The following is a 27658-nucleotide window of genomic DNA, read 5'->3' on the forward strand; positions in this document are numbered from 1 at the left end:
TTTCATGTATATGAGGCTTTTGTAAGATGCATGGAGCACAAGGCCGTGGCTGCATGAGACTCATGCCTCCTCATTTTCCCAGTTGAGAAAAGCAAACTGCTGTAATCACCAAAGGAAGGTCTGAACAGGTTTCATATGTTCCAAGGTCAAAGAATTAACTCAAGTCACCAAAGACTCATAAAATGCCAGTGTAAATAAAAACAGAAGGATTGAGAAAAATAGTCCTGAGGTTTTCTTGCACCTGTTAGCCAATGCTGGTCGTGTTCTTTGTATTCATTCTTCGCTGAAGCCCTGGATTCCACTTAAAGTCTTAGTATTAAATCAGTAATGGTATGTAGAATTGGTATTCGCTTGGCTGTGGAAGGGGGGTTTGGGAAAAACAGGCAGAAATTGAAAATGAATGTGAACTGCATGATAGTCTGCCTCCTTCTTTATCTCATATTGTTCCCCATTCTTTTGCCTGCCTCCCTTCCCATGTCACCATCTCTCTTCCTCCTCTCTCTTTCCTCCCCTCTTTCTCCCTCTCTCCAGAGGGATTTGACTCTAACTGGCCTTGGCGCCCGTAATGAAACCAAATCTATTTAAAGCCAAAAGCGATGCAAGTTTTAATTTCCTATTCCAGACTTAACCTTTTTGGCTGCGCTGCATTTTCACATCCACTTAATAACTTTTTACCCTCCTCTCCCCCTCTTTCATTCTCCCCATCACTCTCACTCTCTGTCGCTTCCTTTCCTCCATCACCACCCCCAATTCTCCTCTTCCCACCCCCCACAACCCTCAACCCCCTATTGCTCTCATTGCCGAGGCACAGGCTGCCTCTTCAAGGGCAATATCTGTCAAATGATTCCCCTGTGAAATTAAGACAGAGGCCATGGGGGAGTGCAGGAGATGGAGGGTGAGGAGGGAAGAGCTGGGAGTGTGTGTGTGTGTGAGAGAGAGAGGGGGGTTATAAAGTTAGGTAGAAGCCCTCCTCTCCTCTCCTCTCTCCTCACACCAAATGCAATCTCATCTGATGGAAAGAAATGAAAGCAGTTTAAAGATAAATCTGGCAGCAAGTCCCTTTGTTGCCTTTTTTCATGTTAAAAAAAGGGACGATCCGGGAAATGAAAGGCTTGGGGAACAAGGAAGGGAGACAGAGAGGGAGATGGGAGACTCCTAAAAAAAAAAGAGATTTTCTCTCTTTTAATGACCGTGGACTCACGCTGTGTGAAGATGCCTTTTTTTGTGATGTGCTGGGTTGTGTTTACACAAAATGGTTGAATTGAAACAGATCGTGTTAAGTGATTTACTACAGCGTCACATAATCCCCTGTCAAAAAAATATCCCATTATAAAATTTTGGACGCTTGCTATACACATTTGACAACAAAAAGTCTCTCTGTCTATTATAGTGGTATTATAGAACATAAAATATCCATAAACACTCTACTGAGATCACACACATGTCCATATAAGGACATTTGCGGAATATTATAGTGATTTTCCTACTTGTTTAGTGTTTCTACATGTGATGTGTAGTAATAACTGTCTATGTCAGCAGTGTGACTCACATTATGAAACAATCAGCAATGTTGCCTGATCCTAAACGCACTCCTCTTCTCTTGTTAAGAGTTTGATCACATGCGCTTCTATGCTCACAGCAAGCACAGCGCCATCTCCTGCCCAACTCCGCTATTACATCCAGGAAACAATGGCCCTTTCCAACCACTAAAAACTATCTCTACACTTCACCACAGCAGCTCATGTTTCTCTCACTGTTAATAAAGTTTAAACTTTTTTGTACACCTGCTTTGCATTTATACACATAATGAATTGCTTACATCTAATTATCAGAGCTGATAGCCTCACGGCACACCTCTAGACCTTAAATTTACAGCCCTATTCCATAAATGACTAAAGTGAAATTAACTTTTTACAAGGTGTCATCTGTGGCTTTTAAGTGGTGAAATTGAAGCCCCCCAACCCCCACCCACACACACACACACACACCTCATAATGAGAAGCCATTATTAGGCTGTGATTGGAACCAGTGTGCCGATATTAAAAGTGGCAGGAGAGGCAATATCACCTCAGTGTCTAATACGCTAGATATGTCATATATTTTAAGACAGCTGCTCTGCTATTTATAATTAATAGCAATTTGGTCTCAGTAAAAATTGGAAGACAGCTAACAGAGGGATCTTGTTCTATTAAGTGCAGATTCAGAATCAATGTCAAAGTGACATTGTGCAGTTTTTGAGTGGGTGGTCCAGACTCTACAGGGCTTATATAAATACCACAAAGCCCATATGGTGTTATGTGTGTTTTGCATGGAAGACGATTTCCCTTTGATGCCGTATAAAAATAAGTGCAGTATAAACAAAAAAGAAATGAAGTTGGCCTCTAAAGACACATGAATAAAAATAATCTGTCTTTATTCTCATGCCTCACAGTCATAAATCACTCCCTCCCAAACGACAGCCTTATACACGGTGTATCAGTGTGGCAAATGGCTCTATCTTATAATAGCAATGTAGCACATAGCAATATTATCTGCTGTGGAGTATTGTAGTGCATGTGTCTCAGCGCTGTGCCCTGGAGCGCTAGCCAGATTACACTGGCCCAGCGACAGTCTTATAATAAGACTCGCCCATTAAATCATATCAGCACTGCTTTTTATAGGCCAACACCTCAGCTACGACACTATGAAACTGTCTATCATACAGAAATGTGCGTGTCTGAATATGTGTGTGTATATGTGTGTGTGTGTGTGTGTGTGTGTGTGTGAGGCAGTGATAGTGTGTGAGCGAAAGGAGACTGTCTGGGAGGAGACGCGTGTGTGTTTTACCAAACGTTGCTGGCGTTTGAGCTCCTTGCCGTGGCATCTGACAGCGTTTCATCTTCTCCTTTTATTAGATCAGCCTCGCGCCGCTGTCACCTCTCCTTTCCCTGTGCTTACATCACACACGCCCTCGCTCGCACACAGCTGGACGGCCATTGGCTCATGGGCTCCGCGAGGACGTTCTGGTTGGTTAGCTGGTCTCTGTTCCGTCAGGCCGGGTAGGGAGAGGGCATCCAGGACGACTTTCCATCTCAAATCACAGTGTGAATATGCAAACTGGATGGCTGACTGATATGAATAGTGAATTTGAATGGGTGTGTGTTGTTGGCATATTCATAGATGGTATTAAGATGCCTTCTACAGATTTTATTTGATGTTTCAGCTGTCTTGTGCTGTCTTCTGTCTCCTTCGTCCTCATCGCTGGGAATGGTTCACTTGGGGATGCCAAATGTTTCACCCAAAAAAAACTACTCACAGATCACATCATGTTGCATTTGCACAAAACATGCAGCAGGCTGAATTACAGACCAATTAAAATACTTAAGTAGGTTTTTGGCTTTCTAAGAGAGAAACTAAAACATGACATGTAATCACAATTCTACAGCAAAAGCATGATCATATTTGTGCAAATAAGTTTCACATTTCTAAAACCTCAATTATTTCAAATGTCCTAAGGGCCTGGTGTGTGAATTTACCAATTTGTTAAATGAGTTATGAAAATATTGAAATAGAAATTTCAACTCTGGCCTAAGATTAAAATAACCTTGATTGGAATCTGTTGATTCTTGCCAAAATTGAGTACTAAAAACCAAATACAACCAAAGCAGTTAATTGTCAGTGTACATTTAAACCTATAGACCTTTCTGGGAAGATCAGTAGATCTGAATATCTGGTTTCGTCTTGACAAACTTCCCCTTGTCACACACTGTGCTGTAAGTAGTTTTCTGTCTGTAGTCACCGCCGTTTCCCAAGCAGAGCTGTCATGTCACATTTGTCATCTCTGATGGATGACGTCGGTGTCTAGCAGGGAAGAGTTAAAGGACCGATCTCACAGAAGACACAGAGTAGCTCAAATTCTTTTGGACAAAGCAGATTGACGTGTTTTTGTTCCTTATACTTTATTCGCTGCCTTCTGAGGGATGGTTTTCTGTTCAGTGTTCGATGTTTGACGTGCCTTGTTCGATTGCGACCGTGCAGCAGTGAAGCAAATTCAAAGGGTATATGTGTGCGTTCCTTCTTTTTTGCTGACAGTTTTGTGATTTCTTTCCATATCCTCAACACCTTTTAGATTTGCTTGTGTTGTCACTTTTCATGACATTTCTCCATGTCTCACTTTGTTATTTCTTTAAGATGGAGAGTTTGGATTGTTTTATAAAATATTGTATAGCACTTGCAACAAAACAAAACAACAAAAAAGACATTTTTGGAAGTGTATTATTTTGCAAATCACTTGCTTACTATTCACTGTATTTGTCTGTAATTGTTAAGATGCTGCTGAAATCACACATAAATATCTATCAGTCTTTGGAGTCATGTGCGTTCTCCAAAATAATCAGTTGATGATGCATTTCCCAAATCCAGCCAACAGAAACAAATAGTCCACACAGTGGGATTTAATTGAAATGCGTAATTGCATTGTTATTCACACTCGTTTTCATGCTAATGCACCATTCCATATATACGCCTTCCCTGTCATTTACACATTACACACTACATTAATACTGTGCACACACAAATATGCAGACAAAATCAACTGATAGACAGGAAGAGACATAGAAACTCACACATCAATTCTGATGCTGAAACATGCTGCACATACAAAGCAATGTAGTATGCACACGTCGATGAACACGGCGACTGGCTGACAGGCACACACACACATACACACACACACACACAGCATCCCAAGGCCTCTCCACATCTCGGTTAATCCAAGCCGTCAGCCAGTGCTTCGGGGGCCTGGATGCTGCCGTTTGATTGTAATTGCAAAAACCGGAGGCGGACGAGAGAGAGCCAGGGATGTCGATAGACAGGTGGAGGGATGGAGGGATGGATTCCTCCTGCCTACCCACAAGTCCCTGCTCAGCACGCTGTGTGACTTTGTGTCAGCAGTTTGTCTTGTGCATAGCTAATGATGGCTCGACAGAGGGGCGGGCTCGAGTCTGCTGCTACTCTCGTTCGATCTCTCTGTCTCTCTATCCTCTGGTCTTCAGCTGACTCCCCGACAAATGAGATTTTGCCTGAGGTGGATGGAAGGATGGTTTGTGGAGCAAGGCCTCTGTCTGCCTGTCTGTCGGTTTGTTTGTTAAGAAATCTCACAAGCCATAAAGGACCCGAAGGTTTTTTTCTTCATTCTTCTCTTCTTGCCCCTTTCTTTAGTCTCCTCTCCCTTCATTCTGTCACTCTCTTCCTGCAGCTCTGTCTGTCTTCTCATTTAAGATGGAGGCCATAATAACTCGCAGTGAATTGTTTTAATGAAGAAACAGGGGGAGTGGGAGGGAGGTAAGGGGAAGAAGGAAAAAGAAAGGGCAAGGGCATCCAGGCAGACAGAGCAGCAAGAAATTGGAGGGATGGGAGAAAAAAAACAATAGACAGACTGGGTTTGAAATAAAAAAAACAGCTTCTGCAATTAAGAAGTTTTTTTTGTTTTGTTTTGTTTCTTTGGTCATGGACAGTCAGTCACACTTGCTTTTGTTGAGTGTGTGATGAATTACACCCCTCCACTCCTTCTCCTCTGCCTTTGTTGTGGTGAAGCTCCAGCCGTTTGTACCTCCTACAATATCTTGCGCTGTGAATTCTCCATGCCTGTTTACCAACCAGGGTTCTTTTGAACTGGCATAGAGAAATGGCTTTTTGAAAAGTCTCTTTGATGGTGAGCCCAATTTGTTTTCACCGCTAAAAAGTTTGTTTGAACGCTCTGTAATGTGGGCTGACGTCGACGCAGAGGCCTGTCCTGAGAGGGCCGCTGCGTTGCTGTGTGACTCTTTCAGTGTATGAGCGTATATATGTGTGTGGTGTGTAACCCAGCTTGTATGATTTGATTAAGCTGAAATGAGAATCATATTGTCTCTTTATTGTTCCATCAGCCCACTGTCTCCCTAATAGCCTGTCTGTCTATTTGTAAATGCAAATCCATTTAAACACCCATGTGGAATAATGATGTAATATTTAAACATAAAGATTTATTTATTTATATGTAGGGAAATTCTTTTTTCTTTTACACTTCTCTGCTGGAAGCTCCAAATGGCATTGCCAACTTTTTTGTGGATAATAGGTAATACATGGACAAACATTTTGCTAGAAGCTGTCAATTGATGTCATAAGTTATTTCACATACCAGAAGAGAATACGATACAGTACAATTCTTTACACTTTTACATGTACTTTTGAATATAACATACCATCGGTAGATTTGCCAAAGCTGAACCAGTGTTCAGAATGTAACCAGTAGATATGTAGCCTGCTGTATGCATGAATGTACTATGTTGTGTTCGCTTAAACTTGTATGAATTTGCCATGTGTGTTATTTGTAAAAATTCCAGCGCAAATTCCACACCATACTGTGTTTTACCAAACACACTCTAATTAGTAGATCCATTTCATTTCAGATGTTTCTGGAGAAATTTACTCAAACACATTTTGTTAATCCTCTGGAAATGCACTCCATGTAACAAAATATGGACTTGGGGAGTAAATTCTCCCCTAAATCACATGACATCGCCACGTAATTCAAACACGACAGAATTTTGTCATAAAGAACAAATGAGAATGTGCAGAAGGTGGAGGGCTAACAGAGGTGATCAGTGATCTGATTTTATGCATCCTCCAGACAGTCTGGCGTTCATTTTACAGCGCAGTAATTATTAGGATACACAGATCACAACCAGATATCTCTCAGAATTCCACCAGTCACATTATTGATCAGCGGCGGGGACTGATGGATTACCGAGGCAGATGCACTGACAGGCGGCACGTCCAATGGGGGAAGAGTTTTGCATCATACGGATCAAACCAGACCCTGAAACCAAACTCCCCCCTCTCGCCTCCCTTCCCTTCCCCTTCCCCTCCTTTTGATCAGAGTCATTTTGACAGTGATGCATAAGTCTCTGCAGCACAGGGCTGGCTGGCTGGCAGGAAATGCCACAGATCCCCCGAGAGTAAAGGAATGGGGGATTAAACATAGAAAGACACCCCCTTAAAAAGGAGTAAAAAGGAAATCAATGTTTCCTCCCTCTGCGGACAGGGAGAGCTGTTTAAGGATGTTGCTCTTTTGTTTTCTGTAGTCTTTTCTCTTCAAAAGAGGCCTTTTTGTTTGTGTTTAAACTCTGTTTTGTCTCAGGTTAGTTTGCTCTGCCCCTTGCCTGCAATAGACTGAAGTCCTATGTGGAGGTTAAATCGAAATAAATCATCACTATCATCCCCTCTGCTGTCCTTGCCTCCCTCCCCATCCCCTCCTTCCAAGCTCTAACTTCGTTTCTTTATTTCTTGCCACTTCTATCAAGGAGAGTGAATGGCAAGCAATTCATCTCTCCAAAGCAACAGTGGGGCTGAAACACCACAGAGGCAGAGCTGGCTAACATTGAACTGGATTGTGTAGAATAAATACAAAGGCAGGAGGAAAAAGAAAGCAGCTGGGGAAACACAAAAGGATGGAGCTGCAGATGGGAACTAACCTTGCCTGGGTTTCTCTGATGTTCCTTTACACACACACACACTCACACCTCCACCGCACCCATTACCGTCAACCCCTCTTTCTCTCTCTCTTGCTCTCTCCAGTCATCCTTTTATTTGTCATGTTCAGAGGACAGCACCAAAGCATCTGAGGAATGGGAGGTTACAGTGTATTAAAGGAAATGTTGTTTCACAAAAATGGTCATTCCCCTTTCAACAGGAAATACAGAGGCTATGCAGCTACAGCACTTCAAAGCTGCCCAGAAAACTTCCCATGAAACGACTTTGATTTCTGCATCTAAAGGGGACAAGCAGGGGATTTTCCCCCCTGGTGTCTCGGCGTAGTCTTTCTCACATTGTTCTTGGCTGTTCTTAACGTTGTGCTTTCTTCCTATATAAAAGGAATAGAGTATGAATTTAATACTGTAGCTTTCATAGAAGAATTGCTGGCAGGTGAAAAACATGTTGCTCCACAATAATATTTGTTGATAGGAAACCCACAATTTTCAAACTAAATTAGAGCATTGCATAGCATCTGAAGAATTCATTCCTACATTTACCCAAAAATCTGATACCTTTGGCAAATCCACAGACAGAATTGCTGGCATGAAAATCAAATTCATTATTGACATTAGTGATCTTGAATCCTTGAATCTGGCTTACAAAGCAGCGACACTGAAGAGGATGTCATTATTCTTGTTTTTTGAATGGCGAGCAATTAACGTTTGATAACATTTGAGAATGAATGGCATCCTGGAATGAAACCTGTCATTTATGTATGACTTTTTATGCTATTAAAAGTCCCTTACTGACCCATTTTGAAATATATCACGTGCAAATTAGTGAGTAGAAAGGGGCAGTGGAGAGGAAGAGGACAGGGAACATTAGAGAGAACCAGAGAGAAGTTAGACTGGTTGTTTGGATGTGTTAGTTTGAAGTTAAGAGTCTGCAGTCGGGTGGACTGTCTCCCTGTCTCACACACACACACACATACACACACACATACATCCAACCCCACACACAACCTCTCCCCCTCGCTCCTCCAATGGCCCTGTCGGTGTGCCAGGGCGGGTGATTACCGACGCTCTCCCCCAATTATGGGCTGATTATTCCGCCGTGCTCTAATTGACTGGGGAGATATGCAAATGGCTGTCATTTGGGATGATAAAGGATGCGGGTGCTGGATGCCCCCTGCATTATTTAGCCTCGGCTGTACGCAGCGTGAAGGATGTGGCGTGCGCTTTAATTGCTGAGGAGAGAGAGGTTAAGCTGAACGAGCAGCTGAATTAGAAATGAGGAATTTGGGCCCTTTATTTCTTTATTTTGCTCGTCTCCTTCCGTCTCTCTCTCTCTCACACACACACACACATATATATACACACTCTATGTCATGCATCATTTTTTCAGTTCTCTCTTGGGTGAGTGGAGAGGTGAGGAGGGGGTGGGTGGATGGCAGGATGTCATGCTGGAATGCCATAAATAAAAACATTAGCAGAACTAATACGTTCAGAACAAATAGGGTGAGAGTGTGTGTGTGTGTGTGTTGGTGTAAGGGGAGGCGGTAAGTGGTCGGCTTGTGCATTAAAAACTAAAGTGTGAAGAACCTTTGCGGACTAATGAAAAAAACAAGTTTCAACAGCTCAGACAATAAGCAGGCTCAGCCTGTCTCCTCTGCCTCTGTAAAGCTGCCATTTTAAATGAAAGCAAATTTAAATACACACTTCTAAGCGGAATACCAATAACCTAACTCGCCATGTGAAAGGTCAGACTCATGGGCAGGTGGAGATAGACTTTGTGGCATCTTCGACTTCAATACCTGAGCACACAAAGAGGGCCAACCTCCATGTTTATTTAGCCACTTAAAAGATGATGTTGGTTGTTTGAGACACTTTACTGTCATTGTTGTTGGTGCAGAAAACAGTAGGGGGGCATTAAGTGAATAGGGCCTACTGGCTAAGTACTCCTAGCTGCTACAGCCTGGAATATTATCAGGGGGAATCGGAGTGAAACTCAACACTAATCCCTCCGGTTTGGAGACAAGCAGCGCCAGATTTGGGCGTCTTTAACAGCTTAGGGGTAATAGGGCCTCAAATGTCCCTTTCAATGTGGCCTGCCCCATATCTCCACATTATGAGAGGCTTAAGAGCCGGGGCAGTTATCACTCAGTGAGCCCCCTATCTTACAACAAGCAATAATTGCTAATGCAGTGGAGTTACTGTTGGCATTATCACCAGATTTAGTGAATCTATTGGAATCCTGAGTCAGGTGTCCACACGACTGTTTGACCCTTACGCCTGACTCCAGGAACGCTTTTCAGCTCGGTGCTGGTGGTGAAAAACAGAGAGAGCTTTCTTTTCCTCTTATCGAGATGCCGCGGTATTATCAAGAGATTGTCTGGGCTTTGTGAAGTGTGCAGAAGCAGAATTGAAAAGAAAAGCACAATTGCTTTTTTAGTGCAGCTGTGGTTCTTCTCTGCACAACTTTGGAAAGCCCTGAACAGTTTGTTCTTTGGCTGCTTTTGTTCCAGATAACAAAAACAGAGAGAAAGCAAAAAGACTGTCTTCAATGAATCCTTCCAAATAGTGTGCATTGTTTTTCAAATCACAATCACATAGTTCCTCTGTAATCATGAACTGTTGCTTTTTCAAACCAGCATTTTGCACACTAATATAGTGTTGTTTCCGATGAACACTGTCGCTTTCTCTGTGCAGTATCTACAGCAACTTTTATGCTTACACCGTGTCTACACAGGAGGCGTAGCGTGAGCAGCACGTGAGCAGAGCAGCAGCAGCCTCAGTGCTCCATGTGTACACGGGATGCGTTCAGGCACAGTATTGAGTTGTAGGTCACTTGCATTTTGGCAGCGCTCAGAGCCCAATACACAATCACTGTACTGTAGCTACTTGTGTAAAACCGTTATGCGGCCTGTGTAGACAGCTGGACTGATTAAAATAGGAGTGTATCTGTTCCCTCAGACGCATGTGAGACTGAAAACTGACGACATGTGTAGCGACACCGTTAGGCTTTCAAAATGTGTACAAGTAGAAACTGTAGTCTTATGTAGCTCAGAATATACATCATGGAAGTAGCACCATGAGTATCTGGGGTTCGATTCCTGCTCGGACCACCTACAGTAAAAAATGTGTACTCCTAAAGCACTGCAAAGGCCTCCGTATGCTTAAAACAAAGGTCTTGTTGGATTGGCCAGGTGTGAAATTAAGTTTGTAACAGAAATTTTTCATCCTTCACACAACTACTTCAACAACAACACTGCGCATGCCTTTGAGGAGACGCTCTCTAAAAGTGCAGGCCATTATCCCTATTTGTATGAGTCATTGCATTGAGAACACAAAGACACGTAAAATACAGAGTTCTTGGAGAGAAATCAGGGAGGCAGCTTGAGGCAAGAGGAAGCTATGACGGTGGGCTTTTTGCCAATTCTTCGTGTGTGTGGCCATTCGCAACAGGTATGAACACTTCTGCCTTTAGACGTGGTCGGAGGACATATCGTACAACATAGTTTATTTCAAGCATACTGCTTTTGGTGCATGGTGCAAGTGCTTTCAAACCAGTAGATAAACTTATACTCTGACCTGCTTGGAGGACAATGTTGTGTAATGTACTGTACCTGTAACATGCAATAATATCCTTAATATTCTCTTGTGCTGAGTTACACTGTTGTTGCAGGGTCACTATGTTACATCTCTGAGTTGTTGCTAGAACAAGGAGACAGTGTGCCACCTATGGCAGTCTTGGGCAGACTAAGTGAGAGACAATTGAAAACTTTAGGCACTTGAGACAGGAACAATCAGCCTCCAAGCTCGTGGCACTACACAGACATCCATGGGTTGGCATGCTAGCATATTTGAGTGCCTGACTAAAGCCCACATGGGTTTTTGGTGAGCCTGAGGCATGCCAAACATCTCCCCTTAGTTTGAAAAGCGTGCCCTTGCCTGTATTTGGAGTCTCTCTGCCTTGTGCCTCCTCTCCTCAGTGAAGATTTCACTCAGAGACCCTCAGGAGGTGGCAGAGACTCTGCTTGAGAACTCTTATCTCCACACACATTGGCTCATACATTTACATTTCTCAGTTTGCACACAAATACACATATTATCTAGCAAAGACATACCCCTTCAAGGCATGTTCGCATATTCCTACATGCAATTATTAAAGCAGTTGTGTGGAAGTACAGTACTGTGTGTTAGCAAGCACATTTTGATCAGCATTTTATAGTGTAGTGCTTAAATCGTCAGAATTTCTGTCAATTCTCATCATCATCACCAATTATCATCATCATTCCAGACTTGGTAGACATTCCAGCTGATTGATATAAAAAAAAAGAAATTATGGTGTGGGTGTTGTGTTAAATCTCCCTCCACTAAGTCTCTCTCTCCTTCTCATTTCTCTTCTTCTTTCTGTACTTAATAGCACTTAGCGAAGGGTATTACAGTTGGTACTCTACATGGGGCATCACATTAAAACCTTCTTTCACACATACACACCACACACACACACACACACACACACGCACGTTCAGCAGTCCATTTGGATTCATTTACATGGCATTTCATTTGGATTTTGCCTCAATCGACGGTTTGGGGGGAGGATAAAAAAACATCTTTGTGTAATAGCATTTCCTCTTAGTCTCCAGTGCACCATAAAGATAGAAAGCACAGCGGCCGGAGCCGATAAATGAGTGCAGTGCTGCCATGAGCAGACCTGTCCCTCAGGCCTACAAACGATAGCTGTTTGAGTTAATTACAGTTTACATCATCATATTTACCCAGAGAAGAGAAACAGAAATTAAAACTCGCCTCTGAGCCCACTGAGGTGTTATTTCTGTATATACTGTACCACGGTGAAGTGGAGTACAATCGTCGCTGTGTGTAACATTATAATGGATTTTACTCTTGACCCGTGAAAACGCAGGTCCTGTATGGATAAATATACACATCGGTGTACATATAAAAATAGCATTAAAGGATAAGTTCACATTTTTTCAAGTCTGTCTTAAAACAATTCTGACCTGCTACATGTACATTGAAAGAGTTTTTGCTCGTTGTAATTGTTCCTACACTACATCCTTGGCTGTGAAGAGTTCCCTTCCTAACGCAATTCCAATGTAAAAGATGGGGGGCAAAATCCACAGTCCTCAATCTGTTTAATTATGAATTCTAAAGTTCTTCCAACGTTACCGTCTTTTTATTGAAAAATTCCCTATGTGTTTCCCCCGATAGTTTCCCAGCTGAGTTTCAGCAGAGGGATTGTAACACAAAGAGGAAATTTTGTACTAAAAACGGTAGCTTAAAAATAAAATCACTTGAAAATAACCACTTGATTTGAACACAGGCTTACAATGGAATAGCCTTTAGAGGGGATCATGTGAGGGGATTTGTGAACCTATCTTTTAATATTGACTGTGCCCATATATTTGTAAATATTCATACAGCACATGCATTATGTAAATTTTGGGCAGATCTGGGGCCTTGGATAAGAAAGGAAAGATCATGGTGGGAGAAGTAAACCTTCCCAGTTCCATCCATTTTGCAATGAGACAGTTCTCCTACATCCTGCCTCTTGGGTTAGCTTGAAGTAGTGCAGCATGTACAGTATACTAAGCAGCATGGAATCACCCATTCACATGTCTAATGTTCTCACTTACCTTTAGTAGTATCTAGCCATGCAGATAATTTTGGCTTTATTTGCCCAGGTTCTGAGATATCTGTCTCTGCGATTTCTGCAGCCATCCGCAAAACAATGGAAGTGAATGGCATTTCATCTGTGGTGCCCTCAGCATTAAAAACTGCCATTTAAAAAGCAATCCTATCAATCAAATGTCTAGGTGAATAATTGATGTTATATATATGTGTGTATATATATATATATATATATAGTTATATTAGTTATATAAGTTATATAAGTTATAAAAACTGTAATTCAAAGTCTGACTTTTGGTTCTGTGCAGTTTCGAGCCATAAGGGAGGTTGTTTTTGAGCGTTACCGCTCACAGTGCTCAGTTGCTGTGTATGAGTTTGTGTTTCAGGCTCTAGTTAGCTGGCTAGCCATCTGGTGCAGAGCCCTCAGCCATACTATCCCTCTGACTGGGGCAGACAGAGATAGACTGAAAAATAGATACTCGATGTGAGTGAGTGAGTGAGTGAGTGAGTGAGTGAGTGAGTGTGTGTGTGTGTGTGTGTGTGTGTGTGTGTGTGTGTGTGTGTGTGTGACAGAGAGAGAAAGTGAGATAGAAGTAGCTAGTTTCTCCAGTCGCTCTCTTTTCCTGTAGCCCACAGGAAGCAGCAGCCATTGGCTCCTCCCTGTCTAGACAGAGAACCACTTTCGCACACTCTCTCTCTCACACACTCACACACACACGCTTGGTGCCTTCTACCATCGCAACTTTGATTAATTCCCTGTGTGTGGTGAGAGGAGACAACATCAGCACCATGGGCAGGGGAAAAAGGCCCACAGTCTGCTGGATGTGACAGCTCCCTGCTTCACACTGATGCCTTATACCCTGTTGGGGTATATGTGTGTAAGTGTGTGAGAGCGGGTCAGTAGTATGAGTGAGGGATGGGGAGTGTGTGTGTGTGTGTGTGTGTGTGTGTGTGTGTGTGTGTGTGTGTGTGTGTGTGTGTGTGTGTGTGTGTGTGTGTGTGTGTGTGTGTAGCTTCATCTGTCCCCTCGGCCGCATCAGTGCTCAAGCATGTCTTGCTGTGACAGCCCAGCAGCCTGTGTGCCTGTCACACACACACACACACACACACACACACACGCAAACAGAGGCACACTAAACGAGAGAGTGCAGGCAGGCGGCAACACCAGCGAGGTGAAGGGTCACGAGCGACTGCCTCTCCAATGTTGTGTGAAATGTGTAGATGGCAGTCTCGGCCCATTATGTACGTATATGCAACTGTGTGTGTGTGTGTGTGTGTGTGTGTGTGTGTGTCTTGAAGCGGGCGGGGGGCATCTCAAAGTAACTGGTTATTATCACCTCAATATTTTTCTTATTATGACAATTACATGCTCTAGGAGCGAATTAAGCAATACAGGACACCAAGCGGGAGTGGTTGACAGCTATTTGGAGACTCAATGCACAGAGCAATTTGCAGCCCCGAGCCAAGCAAATTGGATTTTGGCCACTTTGGATTGGGGCCCCAGATTGTTGGGTGTTTGAATCCTCCGACCGCATGTCTGCCTGGCTGGTTAGCTGGCTGGCTGGCTTCGATTCTTTACACATGACTATGTAGCAGACAGTTAGCCAGGTAACACAATGCTCCGTGGCCCTTGACAAGGATTAAGTGTACATGTGGGGGGTGGGTGTATATGTTGATAAATGCATTTTACTGAGGGCGCACTGTGAAATTACTTTTCACTGTAGTGTTTCTGCAACCATAAGTTATAACTGTGGGTTTATTGGGTATTTACAATTGACATTTTTATAGTCTATGGTTGTCAAGTTTTACCACCCTTTCAGGTTATTACAGTGCTGCTACTTTTTTGGTCTTGGGCCACACAGCTGTGCTCAAGTGTGTGTATAATCCAAATGAGCCTAACAGCCTCTAAACGAATTACTGGTACGCATTTTCCCACCCCTAAACTGCCACTGGAAAAGCTGGCAACAGCACCCAATTAGGTGAAATGCAATTATTCCCATCCATTCACACAATTAGCCTGTGGGTTAACAACCTAGCTGTACATCCGGCTAGCTCTCTGTGTTTTGGAAAAGCCATCGCCATGGTTACACCGGCCCTCATGGTAACCCCGCCATGTCAAATGGCATGCTCCCGGGGCAGCCAGTCAGTCGAAAATAACATTCAGCCCTATTGGTGGAGGCAGTGCATTACATCACTCAGCTCAGAATACTGGGTGACTTGATTGGCTGAGACAGGGAGTGGTACCACGGGTGAGGAATAGAAAGAGGAAGAGAAAGAGGAAAGCAAGTGCCCCATGTGCTCAGTCGAGCGAGGGTAGATAATGCCAGGCGACAGACTGGCAGGCTGGCAGAGCGGGTGGGCACTCACAGCAGCATGATGGAAAACAAAGGCTTTGTGTGTCACTGCCGAGATCGCATTAACCAAAACAAGCAGCCACGGACTGACTGCCACACTGACTTGGTTGTCTGTTCCACAGGCTAAGCCATGCATGGACAGAAAGAGATGGGAGACGCCTGTCTCACTTTTTATATGGAATAACATGGTGCTAGGGTAATGAGAAAAAGTACAGTGTTTGCCACTGTTGACATTGAATTGACTGTATGATAGAGCTGCATAAATTCAAAACAAATGCCATTTTTTTTGTCACAGCGAATGCACTCAAGACATGCAGGGTTTGGCAGACATTTCTAGCGTTCATTCTAGTGTTGTAGTATGTTTAGATTGGAACTTTTTGCCAATATTCATTATCTTATAATCTGACGAATCTGAAGAAATTAAATGTTTCAGGCGTTTTGGTGGCCCCTTAAGGCAGGGTGAGGGTGCTTTCACTGTTGCTCTTACAGTCTGACACATGTGCAGCTGTCCATAAACATATTCTTGTGCTCAGACGTCTAAAGATCAAAGTGCGGAATTATTGTGTATCTGTTAAAACATATTCTCCTAATGTTCACAAGTATAATCACATTGTAATAACATTACAACAAGCATGCAAAAAGTGAGAAGTACTTGCGTTTTCTTGTAGCTTGAATATGCACATACAAAATGTGACAGCTGTCGGCTTATTTGGATTGTGAGACCCTGTATAAGCTCTAGGTGGCACACAGACAGACAGACAGATATACTGTGGTGACAGTAATGGTTGCACAGGACTCAGGTGGGACAGGAGCGGAGGGTCAACAGGCCTGGTATAGCAGGTAGGATCAGCTGGCATACACCCGCAACTCTTCCCCTTCCTCCCCAAGCGGGCACCAGCCAGGAAACCGGGGTCACTTACAGGTGACTTCCCCCATATTCAGCTACAGCTGTGGCACAGCCGCTCGTCTGTGAATGTGTGTGTGTATCCAAATATGTGTGATGTGTAGTTAGGGGGCAGCCATCACAATGCATCACATCTCATCACATCACATCTGGTCTTCTCTTTACCCCTACCACTGTCTCTCTTCCATCTTTCATTGTCTTCTTACTACTTCCCCTCTCCACACTTTTATACAGTCAGTATTCTGTCAGCAGTATTGGTGGGGATTCCCTGGAATCAATTCAGGAGGGGGAGTACCTACAAAGCACATACACACACACACACACACACACACACACACACACACACACACACACACACACACACACACAAACACATAGTTCTCTGCTCACCACAGGGAATGAAAACTGTAATATGAACTCACCCTTGGTCTGAATGAAAGCCCATTACAATTCATTTTCACCACAGCAGCCAGTGTACAGTAGTGTCTTTTTCCATGGGTAATGTTTTTGCTCCATATTAACCACTGTCACCATGACTGCAGAGATTTGATTGAGTGATTACAGTAGGTCACAGAAAAGTCAAACACTGTTAGTGCTATGTATACAGTAAACTTTTAACCTTTTTACCTGTAGTGCCTTATTAAAGCATTGGAAATATGGTGCATCTTTGCATCATGTCTTTCACTTCTTTTTTTTGTTTTCAAGAGGATTTTATGGATTATATCATCTGGTATTTCAGCCAAACTCCAGCCATATTTCAACTATGCTGAAATAGTTGCAATAGTACTATTTTATCATGAGATCCTATTTACCAGGAAAATTTAGTTTTTGCTTGAGCTCACGTTTAAATTTGTCTCCTGCTGCATGTCACTTCTCGTCAAATGCTTGGGTGAGCTTCATAAATACTCACTGTAAGTCCTTTCTTCTGTTCCAGGATCTGTCCGGCTCGATTGATGACCTCCCCACTGGGACGGAGGCTGGTCTGGGCTCAGCTGTCAGCGCCGGCGGCTCCTCCAGCAGCAGCAGCAGTAGCCAAGGGGAACAGGGAGGGGCCAGCAACCAGGGACAGTCCCCCTTCTCTCCTCACGCCTCCCCCCATCTCCCCAGCCAGAGGAGCGGGCCCTCTCCCTCCCCCGTGGGCTCGCCTGCAGGCTCCACTCAGTCCCAGCAGTCGCGATCAGGCTCTGGACCCATCTCTCCTGCCAGCGGACCCTCTGCCAACACCACCGCAGCAGGTAAGGTTGCCATTAGAGTCTCTAAAAGTATGTGCCCATGCATCTTGATAATCTGATTTTATCTTGATGAAAGGTGCAACTTGTAGCATGATACCTTTATTAGTTTAATCACCACAAACAAACAAGACACTGACAAGGTTTGCCATCTGAACCAGACACTACACTGCATTTTACATCATGTACCGCCGTGTTAGATTCCCTGGGAAATTTACAAAATTGCTTTACAGCTTAAAGGGAAATTGCTTTGTGCCACCAAACAAGAGGCTGCTGTTTGAAAGCATATGGGAAAACAATCACAAACATACCCCAGCCAGTGATGTCAAATGAGGTGTATTGCCTTTGACAGATGATGAAAAATGCTGCTGTGACATCACTGATTGGTTTCAGTTTCCAGTCCCATGTGATTCAGTTTTGATGTGCTCTTTGAAAATGATACTCGGAGCATCTTTAAGGTAGTACCATTAGTAAACTTGTTGCTGCTGTACTACCACAGTTATCACACCTACATTTCTGCTTGACCTTTCCATTTATTTTGCTATTTAAAGACCTAAGCCTGATTTCATTTGTTTTTAAATATGTGCATTTAAAGAGGTTTTTAAAAAGGTCATGTAGAAAACTGACCCTTTTGCAGAATAGGTATACATATTTCCACAAATAACAACATTTAAATCTAGTGTGTTTTGCATTGCAAGAGTAGATTGCAATGATAAAGCATTTGCATAACACCTTTCTACTGTATAACCAAACAGGCAAATAAATCAGACCAGGAAAAAACAGGGTTACAGGAGGGAACCTGTGTTTTGATGCCTTAATAAGTATCTTAATTTAATATGATTTCCCATGTAAATCTGACCACTGAGACTTTGCTTGAGTGTTCTTTTTTGAGCAGTCGGGATGAACCGTAGAATAAAGGCGGCAACATCCTGGTTTAATAGCATCTCTTTTTTTCTCATCTCCAACTCAACGTATAAGCCATCCAGATCAATTTTCATTCTGCCAGTTTGGACAGAGGATGAAGCTGAGTGCACACTGCAGCAGAAGACCAAATAATATCAATCCAGCATGTCTAGACTTTGATATCTCTGGTCCATTTGAAATCCTAATTCAGACCGCTGAAGAATATTACAGCTTAGTGCAGAGCACTTCATGGAATATGTCTTATTCATTTTCGTCACACAGTTTTTGTCCTTGCATTGTATGGATTTGTTAAGTCTTTGATCATGGTGTTGCAAAAGCACGTCCCTACATTGCAGTGGAATTTTAATAAAGTCCATCTCCCTACTACCTGTGGATCGCACAAGTATTTCCAACATATCCAGAATGTCCAGACAATATTTTCTCTCCACTCTGAGTGTTAATGAATTGAGACTGACTGGTAGTGGAGGACCTCCCATCTGATTTGCAGCCTTATCTAAGATATGGCAGGCCAAACAAGACACCAACAGGATTATCAGACAATGCATGGTGTGTCTGTCTGTCTCCTGAGGCCATAGCAGACCGCATAACCATTTAGATAAACACTAAGCATTATAAACGAGTGTGGATTTGATTTGCCTCAGACAGGCGTGCGAATGTGTGTGTGTGTGTGTGCTTGTGCGTGTGCATGCTGTTCCCGCCTGGCCTCCCCGTCATCCCGCCACCTCTCTGCCCGACTGCGTGGCTGACCGGAGCATCAGCATGTCTCAGACCTGTCAGTCACTCTGACGAGGCGGGGCAAAATGTCTTGAGTGAGATCCTGACGCCAGCTCCTCCTCCTCCCCTCCTCGCAGCCGCTTACCAGAGTGATTGACGCTAATGAAAAACTGGGACAGTGGTTTTTCAGGCGCTCGTGCCAAGAATCATGACGAGAATCCGGAATGAGGCGGCAAAGACGAGAAGCGAAACCGATCGCTGGGACGTGATTAATAAGAAAATATTTTAAAATATTCCCCGTGCCAAATAAATGGTGATAAAGCGTGGAGCAGTGAGTAACATCTGGCATGTTTTAGCGGCTGTACTACAATCAGTTTGAATTAGATCAAGGAGCAGCCAGCCTAAGAGAGACAAAGGAGAACTAATGTGGTTAGCACACATCTGATTACTAACGCTCCGCTTTCTAACACTTCATCACAAGTTAGGACACTTTGGTTAATGTTGTCGTTGTACTTTGGTACAAGTTAGTGAGGAGAGGAGGGAGCAAGGCAGCTAGCATGCAACACTGTGTTTTTATGTGTGTGTGTGTGTGTGTGTTGTTTTCTGAGGTTTGTATCTTCAATACTCCCACTTCTGTTACTTCTGCGGCCATAAAAAAACACGTTCTTCATTATTCAAACCAGTTGTGTGAGCAACAGTGTCCTTTAAATAAACAAAATGAGACAAACATTAATAAGCTAATTAATTAGTGTGAAAAATTGTTTTTGTCTGCAGTAGTTTGAGCTCCAGTCAAGAAAAAGTCAAAACACAACATATATTGTGGCTAAATTGCATTCTGGTTCATTAAGGCTACTGTCAGTGGAGAAATTGGAATTGCAGGCTTCTGTAATGGATTCTGCCCCTCGACTGACTGAAAATCTGTTGTTTATGTTGATGTTTTAGGTTGTTTTTTAAGGTTATTTTTCTCCTATTAAACTCTATTATGACTGTGCTGTAAATGTCACCATATGATCATATTGTGAGTTTTATCCACATAAATCCACAGAAAATCCAAGACAAGAAAATTTGTAACTGCTAAAGTTGTAAAGTGTGTTAGTGTGTATTTTTCCTTTAAATACAAACAAAAAACAGTATTTGTGGTGCCAAAGGGTGTGTTCGAGTGTGTGTATGTGTCTACCTGCATATGTTTGCAGACTTTGCTCGAATGTCTACCGTGTTTAATTATGCAAAAAGCGGTAAAGGGGTATTAAGAAATGATGTAAAGTAAAGGAATGTCTTCCCAAGCTTTGTAGAACCAATAATTTAGTAAAAATGTGTGTGTGTGTGTGTGTGTGTATGCACTTGTGTGTTAGTCTGTCACCGGTCAGCCTCACTCGGTGGAGTGATGCGACATGTCACACGGCTGAGCACTCACGGGACACACGTTACCCTTGACAGCGGTCAGAGGAGAGCAGTTTCATCATGTCATCCTTTCACCTGGCTGTCAAACACACACACACACACACACACACACACACCAAAGAATATCAGCAGGTAAAGGTGGAAAGGCAGGTAAAGCATACACACTGTAACAGCCCATGAGCGCACATACCTGTGAACATTTTATTTCATGGTTTCATGCGAAAATACATGGTCACACATATAAATCACAAAATATATACTCGCTTGCTTGGATGAGTGACAGTGTTGTCTGTACGTGTGTGTGTGTGCGCGCTAGAAAGAGCCAGACAGAGTGAGAGTGAGAGAGGGGGGGAGACTGCCAGCCTATCATACACCCATACACTTGCACAAATCTATCTTGTCAGAGCTCCACGGCACGCCTGTGATTCCCTCATCTCCTCTTCTTTTTCTCTCCTCTCTCTCTCTCTCTCTCTCTCTCTCCATGAAGCAAATCCAATACACTGTAACATTATCCGGGCCTCGCCTTGCTATTTGGATTCTCTCCCGGAGCCAAAAAGGCACACACAAGGCCAAATTGATTTTCCTGTTGCGCTAGATTTGTGACAGTCGAGCAGAAATCACATTTCTCAACCGCCAACCTCCCCCTCCTCTTCCTCCACCTTGTATGCACACACACACACACACACACGCAAAAACAGTCATACACACACACACATCTCCTTCCTCCCAGTGTCTCTGAAGCAATTCAGAGCGTACTCAGAATATTTTTCTCCTTCCATGAGACATCGGGGACAAGGCAAGCAGACATTCGTCTCTCATCCAGATGGATGTGTGGCTGAATGGGACTGCTGGCATTCGAGCTTCCATCACTGACTGTGAGCTGTTGGAGAGAGAGGCAAAGTCATCCAGTCATAGGGCAGAACACAAGGTCCTGAAAAAGTCAGTCCCTAAGTTAGTGTCATTGCAATTGCAGCAGCCGCAGCCGCAGAATCCATCAAATATGCTGATTTGTGTGTGTTTGGCTTTCTAAAACTCTGCATTTCCTGGATATTTCTAGATGTAGATAACACAGTGTTTGCTGTGTGGTTTTGAGTGTGAACATGGGCTGGTTTGACAAGTTCTCGCCTGTTCTCATACCTGTCAGTATGGCGTCACTTCCTGTCAACCTTAGTATGGCTGTCCCCAAAAATGAGCAGAAGACATATCCATTACCAGACTGAACCTGATACATACTAAATCAAACTTCACACAGAGCACAGAGCACAGAAACTCAGTTGTCATCAGCTTGGATCACTGTTGCTGATGGAATGGAGCTGATAAGGCGAAGTGTGAACATGTCTGTGAGGTAAAATCCCACAACAAATTCCAGTGTCAACAAAATATACTGCTCCTCTGACTCTTTTCTGATCTAAAGGAAGTGGAAGTATTCTGGGAAGCAGCCTGTTGCTCCATAATCACCTATAGATGTTCAGCTGTGTTGAGATCTTGTATCTACGAAGGCCTTAGCCATTCATTGACCCTGCGAGCCCTGTATAGAAACATTTGCATTTGGTTTTCTATTCATTTATTCAGGTTCTTTTTTTCATTTGTCACCTATCTGTACATATAGTATATATTAGATTATTGGGTGAGATAGATTATTAGATATATCTTTGGGTGAATGTTTTGCCATAGCTAGCTCATAGCTGGCTTGTTGCTGTTATCACTAAAGGGATGGTATTATCAAAACTAATTTCCCCCAGTCAAGCTTTGTTTTGTTAAAATAATTGACCATTTTAGAAAATAAGTAGTAACCTCGTGTCCCTGTCACCATGGCAATGTGTGTGTTTGTTTTAGATTGGAAGGCTGTAACAGAGACAAAGTAAACTAGATTGGGACTGTCTGTATTTAAGCCAGTTTTCAGATCTGGTCCATGTTGGGTATTTCCATCTCTCTGTGTGTGCCTGTGTTTACACATTTATGTCTGCATGCCTGCCTTGCTTTGAGGGCCAAACTGCAACACTTTTCCACATTGTGCAGCTACTAATTGACACAGAGCACATCCACACTCCTCCATGACCCAGCTCGCTCTGTCTGCTGCAGAAAATCACAAATACTCATCTCTCCCTCTTCTTTTTTTTCTCTCTCTCTCCTTCTTCTTCTCTCTCCACCAAGGTCCTCTGAGGTCCAGTTAACAGTGCCTGCTCCCCCCCTCCTCTGCCTCTCTCCTCTCCTCCCTCTTCCATCTCTCCTCACCCCTCCAAGTTTTTATTTTCCATTAAAGAGGTGATTGGAGCTCGCGGGCGAGCGCTTGGGAGAGTTTAAGCTGCGTATCTGTGCTTCGCTTCAAGTGCTTCCAGGGCCTAGAAAAGGACAGAGAGGTCAGGGCGAGTGGAGGAGGGAGAAGGGAAGGAGGGAGAGATAGAGGGTGGGAGACAGTGAAGGTGAGAAGGCCAGGCCTTTCCAGTTAGTTAGCTTAAGGGTCCTTCCAAATGAATCTCCTCCAACCTGCTTTACATCCACTCTTGTCCTTTACATTGTCCCCTAGTCTAGCCTGTGGTTTGCATTCAGTTTTCCATTTCAGAAAATATATTTCTATCTCTAATTATGATAATGAGAACCACAGATGGAAAAAACAATTTTGCAATGGTGCTGGTCTTTTTCCACACTGAGGTCAAAGGTCAAACACAGACGCCTTGAAGGAACAAGAGTGATGACCTCAGATCAGGTTTTCATGCATAAAGGTGAACATTTTTTAAAATGTCAGTAAACGACTTCCCCAACGAGAGAGAAAAACAAGTTTACCAGCTGCAAAATATTGGATGAGAAAAGACGCCGCAGGGATGTTCAACCAAAACTTATATTTTTTCTGTGTTAGTGGTGAAAGTATTACAAGAAAGCAGTGGAAGAGGGTGGGGGGGTGGAGTTTTTATGTGAGCATGTTTTGCAGTGTGGAGTGTGTGGAGCTGGGCGAGTTTGCTAGTCACACCACTCCCTAAGAGTCTGCGTGTTGGGAACACTGCCTCTGGCTGTCCCTGTCCCTCTCTCTTTCTCTCATTATTTTTATCGTGCTCGCTTTTTCTTATGTTCCCTCTTGTGTCTCACGTTCCCTCGTCCCCACCCTTTCCTCCCCATCTCTGTTTGTCTCTGCTGCTTTCTTTCGCTCTGAGCATTGCTGCAGTACAGGCCTCCCACAGAGGAACAAGGCTGAATTTTCCATCCACATTTCTGCCTCTGTTCCTCCCTCTTATTTCTCCACATCTCTCCTCCAGCTCTCCACTTCTGTCCTCCTTTTTTTCCTTCTTCATCCCCATCCACACATCAACCCCACTCCCACATGCCTCTGTCTTTCCTCCTCCTGATGGCTGCTCGTGTTCGAAGTGAAACAGCAAAATGCCCTCCCCGCAGGCATTATATTCACAAAGCACACCGTCGGCCAAAAAAAAGAAAATATGGCGCCGGCTTGCTGTGTTAGCCATTTAGAGAAATCCCATTCTAACTCCGTCCGACTGGAAAACCCTAACCAAACCCTAACAGTGCTCAATTATTTTCCCTCCCCAACATCTATTTTCTTGCTTTCTCTCACTCCATCGCTCTCTCTCCCTCGCATCCCCCTCACTATTTTTTAGCTTAAGCTGCAGTTTTGCTTTACTTACAGTTTCTACTCAGCATTGGAAGTAATGAGGATCTTGGGAGAGCGCTTGTTTTGTGAGCCACTGCAGGCCTGCGCTCGTCCCCTACAGGGAGAGTTAACTGGCATTAGCCCCCGGCTTGGAGAGGCATTGACTCGCACCCATTGAGATCTAAACCACCATTATTGGAGCCCGCTGTTTATCTACCTCTTTCCCCTAAAGACACGGCAAGTAGGGGATATTACCTTGGTGTGTGTGTGTGTATGTGTGTGTGCGCGTGTGTGTGCGCGTGTGTGTGTGTGTGTGTTTGTTGGGTTGGTGCAGGTGTGTGTGCATTTACAGCCTAAGGGTTGTATTAAGAGATGGTGCTGAAGCAGCCCTTTCTCTGTATTCTACACCAGTCTATTAGTGCTCACCGCCGTTACCTCACTTTAGCAAAAATGGCCCCTGCTGCTCCAGGGGTTCTGTATTTGTGAGAAACAGTTAAGGAGTGTGTGTGTGTGTGTGTGTGTGTGTGTGTGTGTGTGTGTGTGTGTGTGTGTGTGTGTGTGTGTGTGTGCATGTAGGCAAGCAGAGTCATTGCTGCGTCTTGGTGTACACATATATCTGCACACCCTTTTGCAAGCATGTAGACTCATGTCTGCCAACGCACACCCGCACTTTCCTTTCATCTGCAATTAATAAAAGTCTTTTCATTGACTCTCGGGTTGACTTTTCTTCATTGGCATTACACGCACACACACACACACACAGTAGCTTCTAAGCTTAATATTACCAGGGCCCTGAAACAAAACAGAAATATGGCCACAAGTACTCTCCCTCGGCTTTGAACTTCCCCGGCATTTGCGTTTGAAATCCTGATGAAAAAAAGCTTCAAAGACCACACTCCCTCTCTTCAAAGGAGACTCAGGGTTGCCTCAACAGTCCTTGCGGAAGAGAAATTTAAAATGTGTATTGGGTTTTTAGCAAGGAGCATTATCTCCAAAAACGCAATGAACTCCCATTACTTTTGGCCCTGCTGTCTTGTATCATGAGGAAAGAGTAGAAAATGGATGTGCTCACTAAGTGCGTTTTTACAAAGAGGAAATTACAGTTATTTAACTCTTCAGCTGCATTCCAAAAGAGCATCCTCATTTTAGATATCGTGCTGTTTGCTCTTGGTCTTCATGCAGCAGGTCCCTTCTTTCTTAAACTCTGTCAATCCGATCAAATTATCAGATATGTTCATCTTTAAAGCCTAGTGATCCTATCTCTGATAGGTCAGTGTTAAGGACAAACATTTGCACAGGTGCGCTCTCATGACTGAGTTGTGTTTGAAGACCTGCCTCCAAAAATCACAGATTATACGGGTACTGCATCTAATTCCTTCAGAAGAAAAACATCTAGTTAGAAATTATCATATAATTACAATTAATTGCATGAAAACATACATAGTTAAAGACTAAAAGGCACAAAAACTAGCAAAAAGATACAAGGAGGATCACAAATATTTAAACGCAGTCTCTGTTACACTTAAAAGCACTCAGACTTCACTGAAAAACATAAAGCCTCAGAAATGGTAGATGAACATAATTTTTTTTTTTACAAAAAGAAGCGCATACTCAAAAATGCACATATACTGACATGCATGCACACAGAATGTTACATATTGTACATATTTACAGCCAGACAAGTTTACAAATGGATCAACACATATATTAAATTGCACATACACTCATGCACACCAGTCAGAAGAAGATGGCCTGGATGGTGGAAGGATTTCCTTACCATTGATTTGTTTTACATTTTCATTCATAGCTAGCAAAGACGGTCTTTTTTCTGTGGACAGGGAAAGATATACAATCAGCTCCTGCTGACATTTAGCTCTCCCCTCTCTCTCTCAGCAGCATGCGGAGAAGAACTGCACGTCAAAGATTCAGCATATGAATTATTAATGGTACGGATTAAACGTGCCAGGACTCACTGTGGAGTTTGTTTTATTTGGACGTAATTATTTAATGGCACCTTGTTAAAAATGATAGTGAGGAGAGGGGAGGAGAGAGGAAGGCAAGGGAGGAAGGGAAGAGAAGAAAATGTGAGAAGAGGCTTTGTTTGGACAGTAATTGGTAGTGAAATAATTACGAAGTGCTCCAAGCTTCACTCGTTTATTGCAGAGAAAGAGGGAAGGAGGGGTGAGGCCTTGTCAGACCCAACTATACTACTACTCCTCTCTGATCTGTTTTTCAATTTCCTCTTTCTCAACAAGGATCTGTTTCTTGTCGTTCTTCCTTTTTCTCTCTGTCTCTTTCTCTCTCTCTCTCTCTCACATGCACACACACACACACACACACATACACACACACTCGTATGTCTTTTGCATTAATCTCATCTCTGGTGACAATTTACATTGGTATGTAGAGAGAGTAGTGGAGCATGGAGGGCACTGTTCCCTATTTGTATCTTCATAGTGGCACGCACTCACACACATACACACACACATACAGTACAAGCTGCTGCCACCACCACTCTGCCATCCAAACAAACAGAGTCTGACAGCATAGCTGGTGCCTGGCATGCATCCCTGCACACACACAAACACACTTATACACACACACAAAGGCTAGCCTTTATCGTAGGGTCGACTTCCATACTTAAAGGGTTCAGTAAACTCGTGCTAGCATACTTCATCATCACTACCCATCTAAACCCGTGCTGCAGATAAAGCCGTCCCTCTGGCAACAAGTGGTCATGACCCCTTTACAAGAGGCTTTAGGCTCCTCCAGTCAGACACATAAACACATACTGCATAAACAGTACAATGAAGTGTTAATATACACACTGAAACAGAAACAAGCGCACACATGAGAGTGCACATGCAGATTGTAGGAAGTACTTTCCTACACACAGCTGCACACAGCAATTTTCTGCTACTGCTTGTGTAGTTTTACATTTTTACTTTACATTTTGGTATTGCTACTTCTACTTAACTAAAGGAGTACTTCTTTCACCGTGGGTACATACGCACATAGAAGCACGTAGCTAGTGTTTCTAGAGTTTCCCCTTCCCTCCCGCCACATGGTGACAGACTAACTAATCGAATATTCCCTCTTTGAAGCAGCGTCGCTGGATCTATTCAGCACATATCCAATGTGCCTCTGTGCTCTTACGCGTTTCCTTGTGTGTTTGAATGTGTTTATATACAGTTGTTTGTCCAATTACTTTTACGTCTGTGTGTGTGTGTGTGTGTGTGTGTGTGTGTGTGTGTGTGGCGGCCGAGTGTATGGAAATGTTGTTTATGCAGTTTTATGCAAAGCAATTATGTTGACTTAATTGGGTTTGTTTATGTGGAAAGTGTGCCACCTCTAGTCATGTATTACTGCTACCGTGGACTGAC

At 43.3% G+C, this 27658-nt stretch overlaps 1 protein-coding gene across 13 annotated transcripts in view; it reads left to right on the forward strand.

Moving 5' to 3' along the window:
- LOC122888988 (AT-rich interactive domain-containing protein 1B-like) overlaps positions 1-27658 on the forward strand; it is a 177040-nt gene that overhangs the window by 100363 nt on the left and 49019 nt on the right. For 10 of the 13 annotated variants that reach the window (XM_044223940.1, XM_044223941.1, XM_044223949.1 and 7 more), the window contains 2 exons: positions 2895-3005; positions 17341-17641. In XM_044223940.1, coding sequence (XP_044079875.1) covers positions 2895-3005; positions 17341-17641 — 412 coding nt within the window. The remainder of the gene's footprint in view (positions 1-2894; positions 3006-17340; positions 17642-27658) is intronic. The other 3 variants (XM_044223946.1, XM_044223951.1, XM_044223952.1) reach the window with 1 other exon arrangement.

This window comes from Siniperca chuatsi, linkage group LG15, assembly GCF_020085105.1.
Source record: "Siniperca chuatsi isolate FFG_IHB_CAS linkage group LG15, ASM2008510v1, whole genome shotgun sequence".
NCBI lineage: Eukaryota > Metazoa > Chordata > Actinopteri > Centrarchiformes > Sinipercidae > Siniperca > Siniperca chuatsi.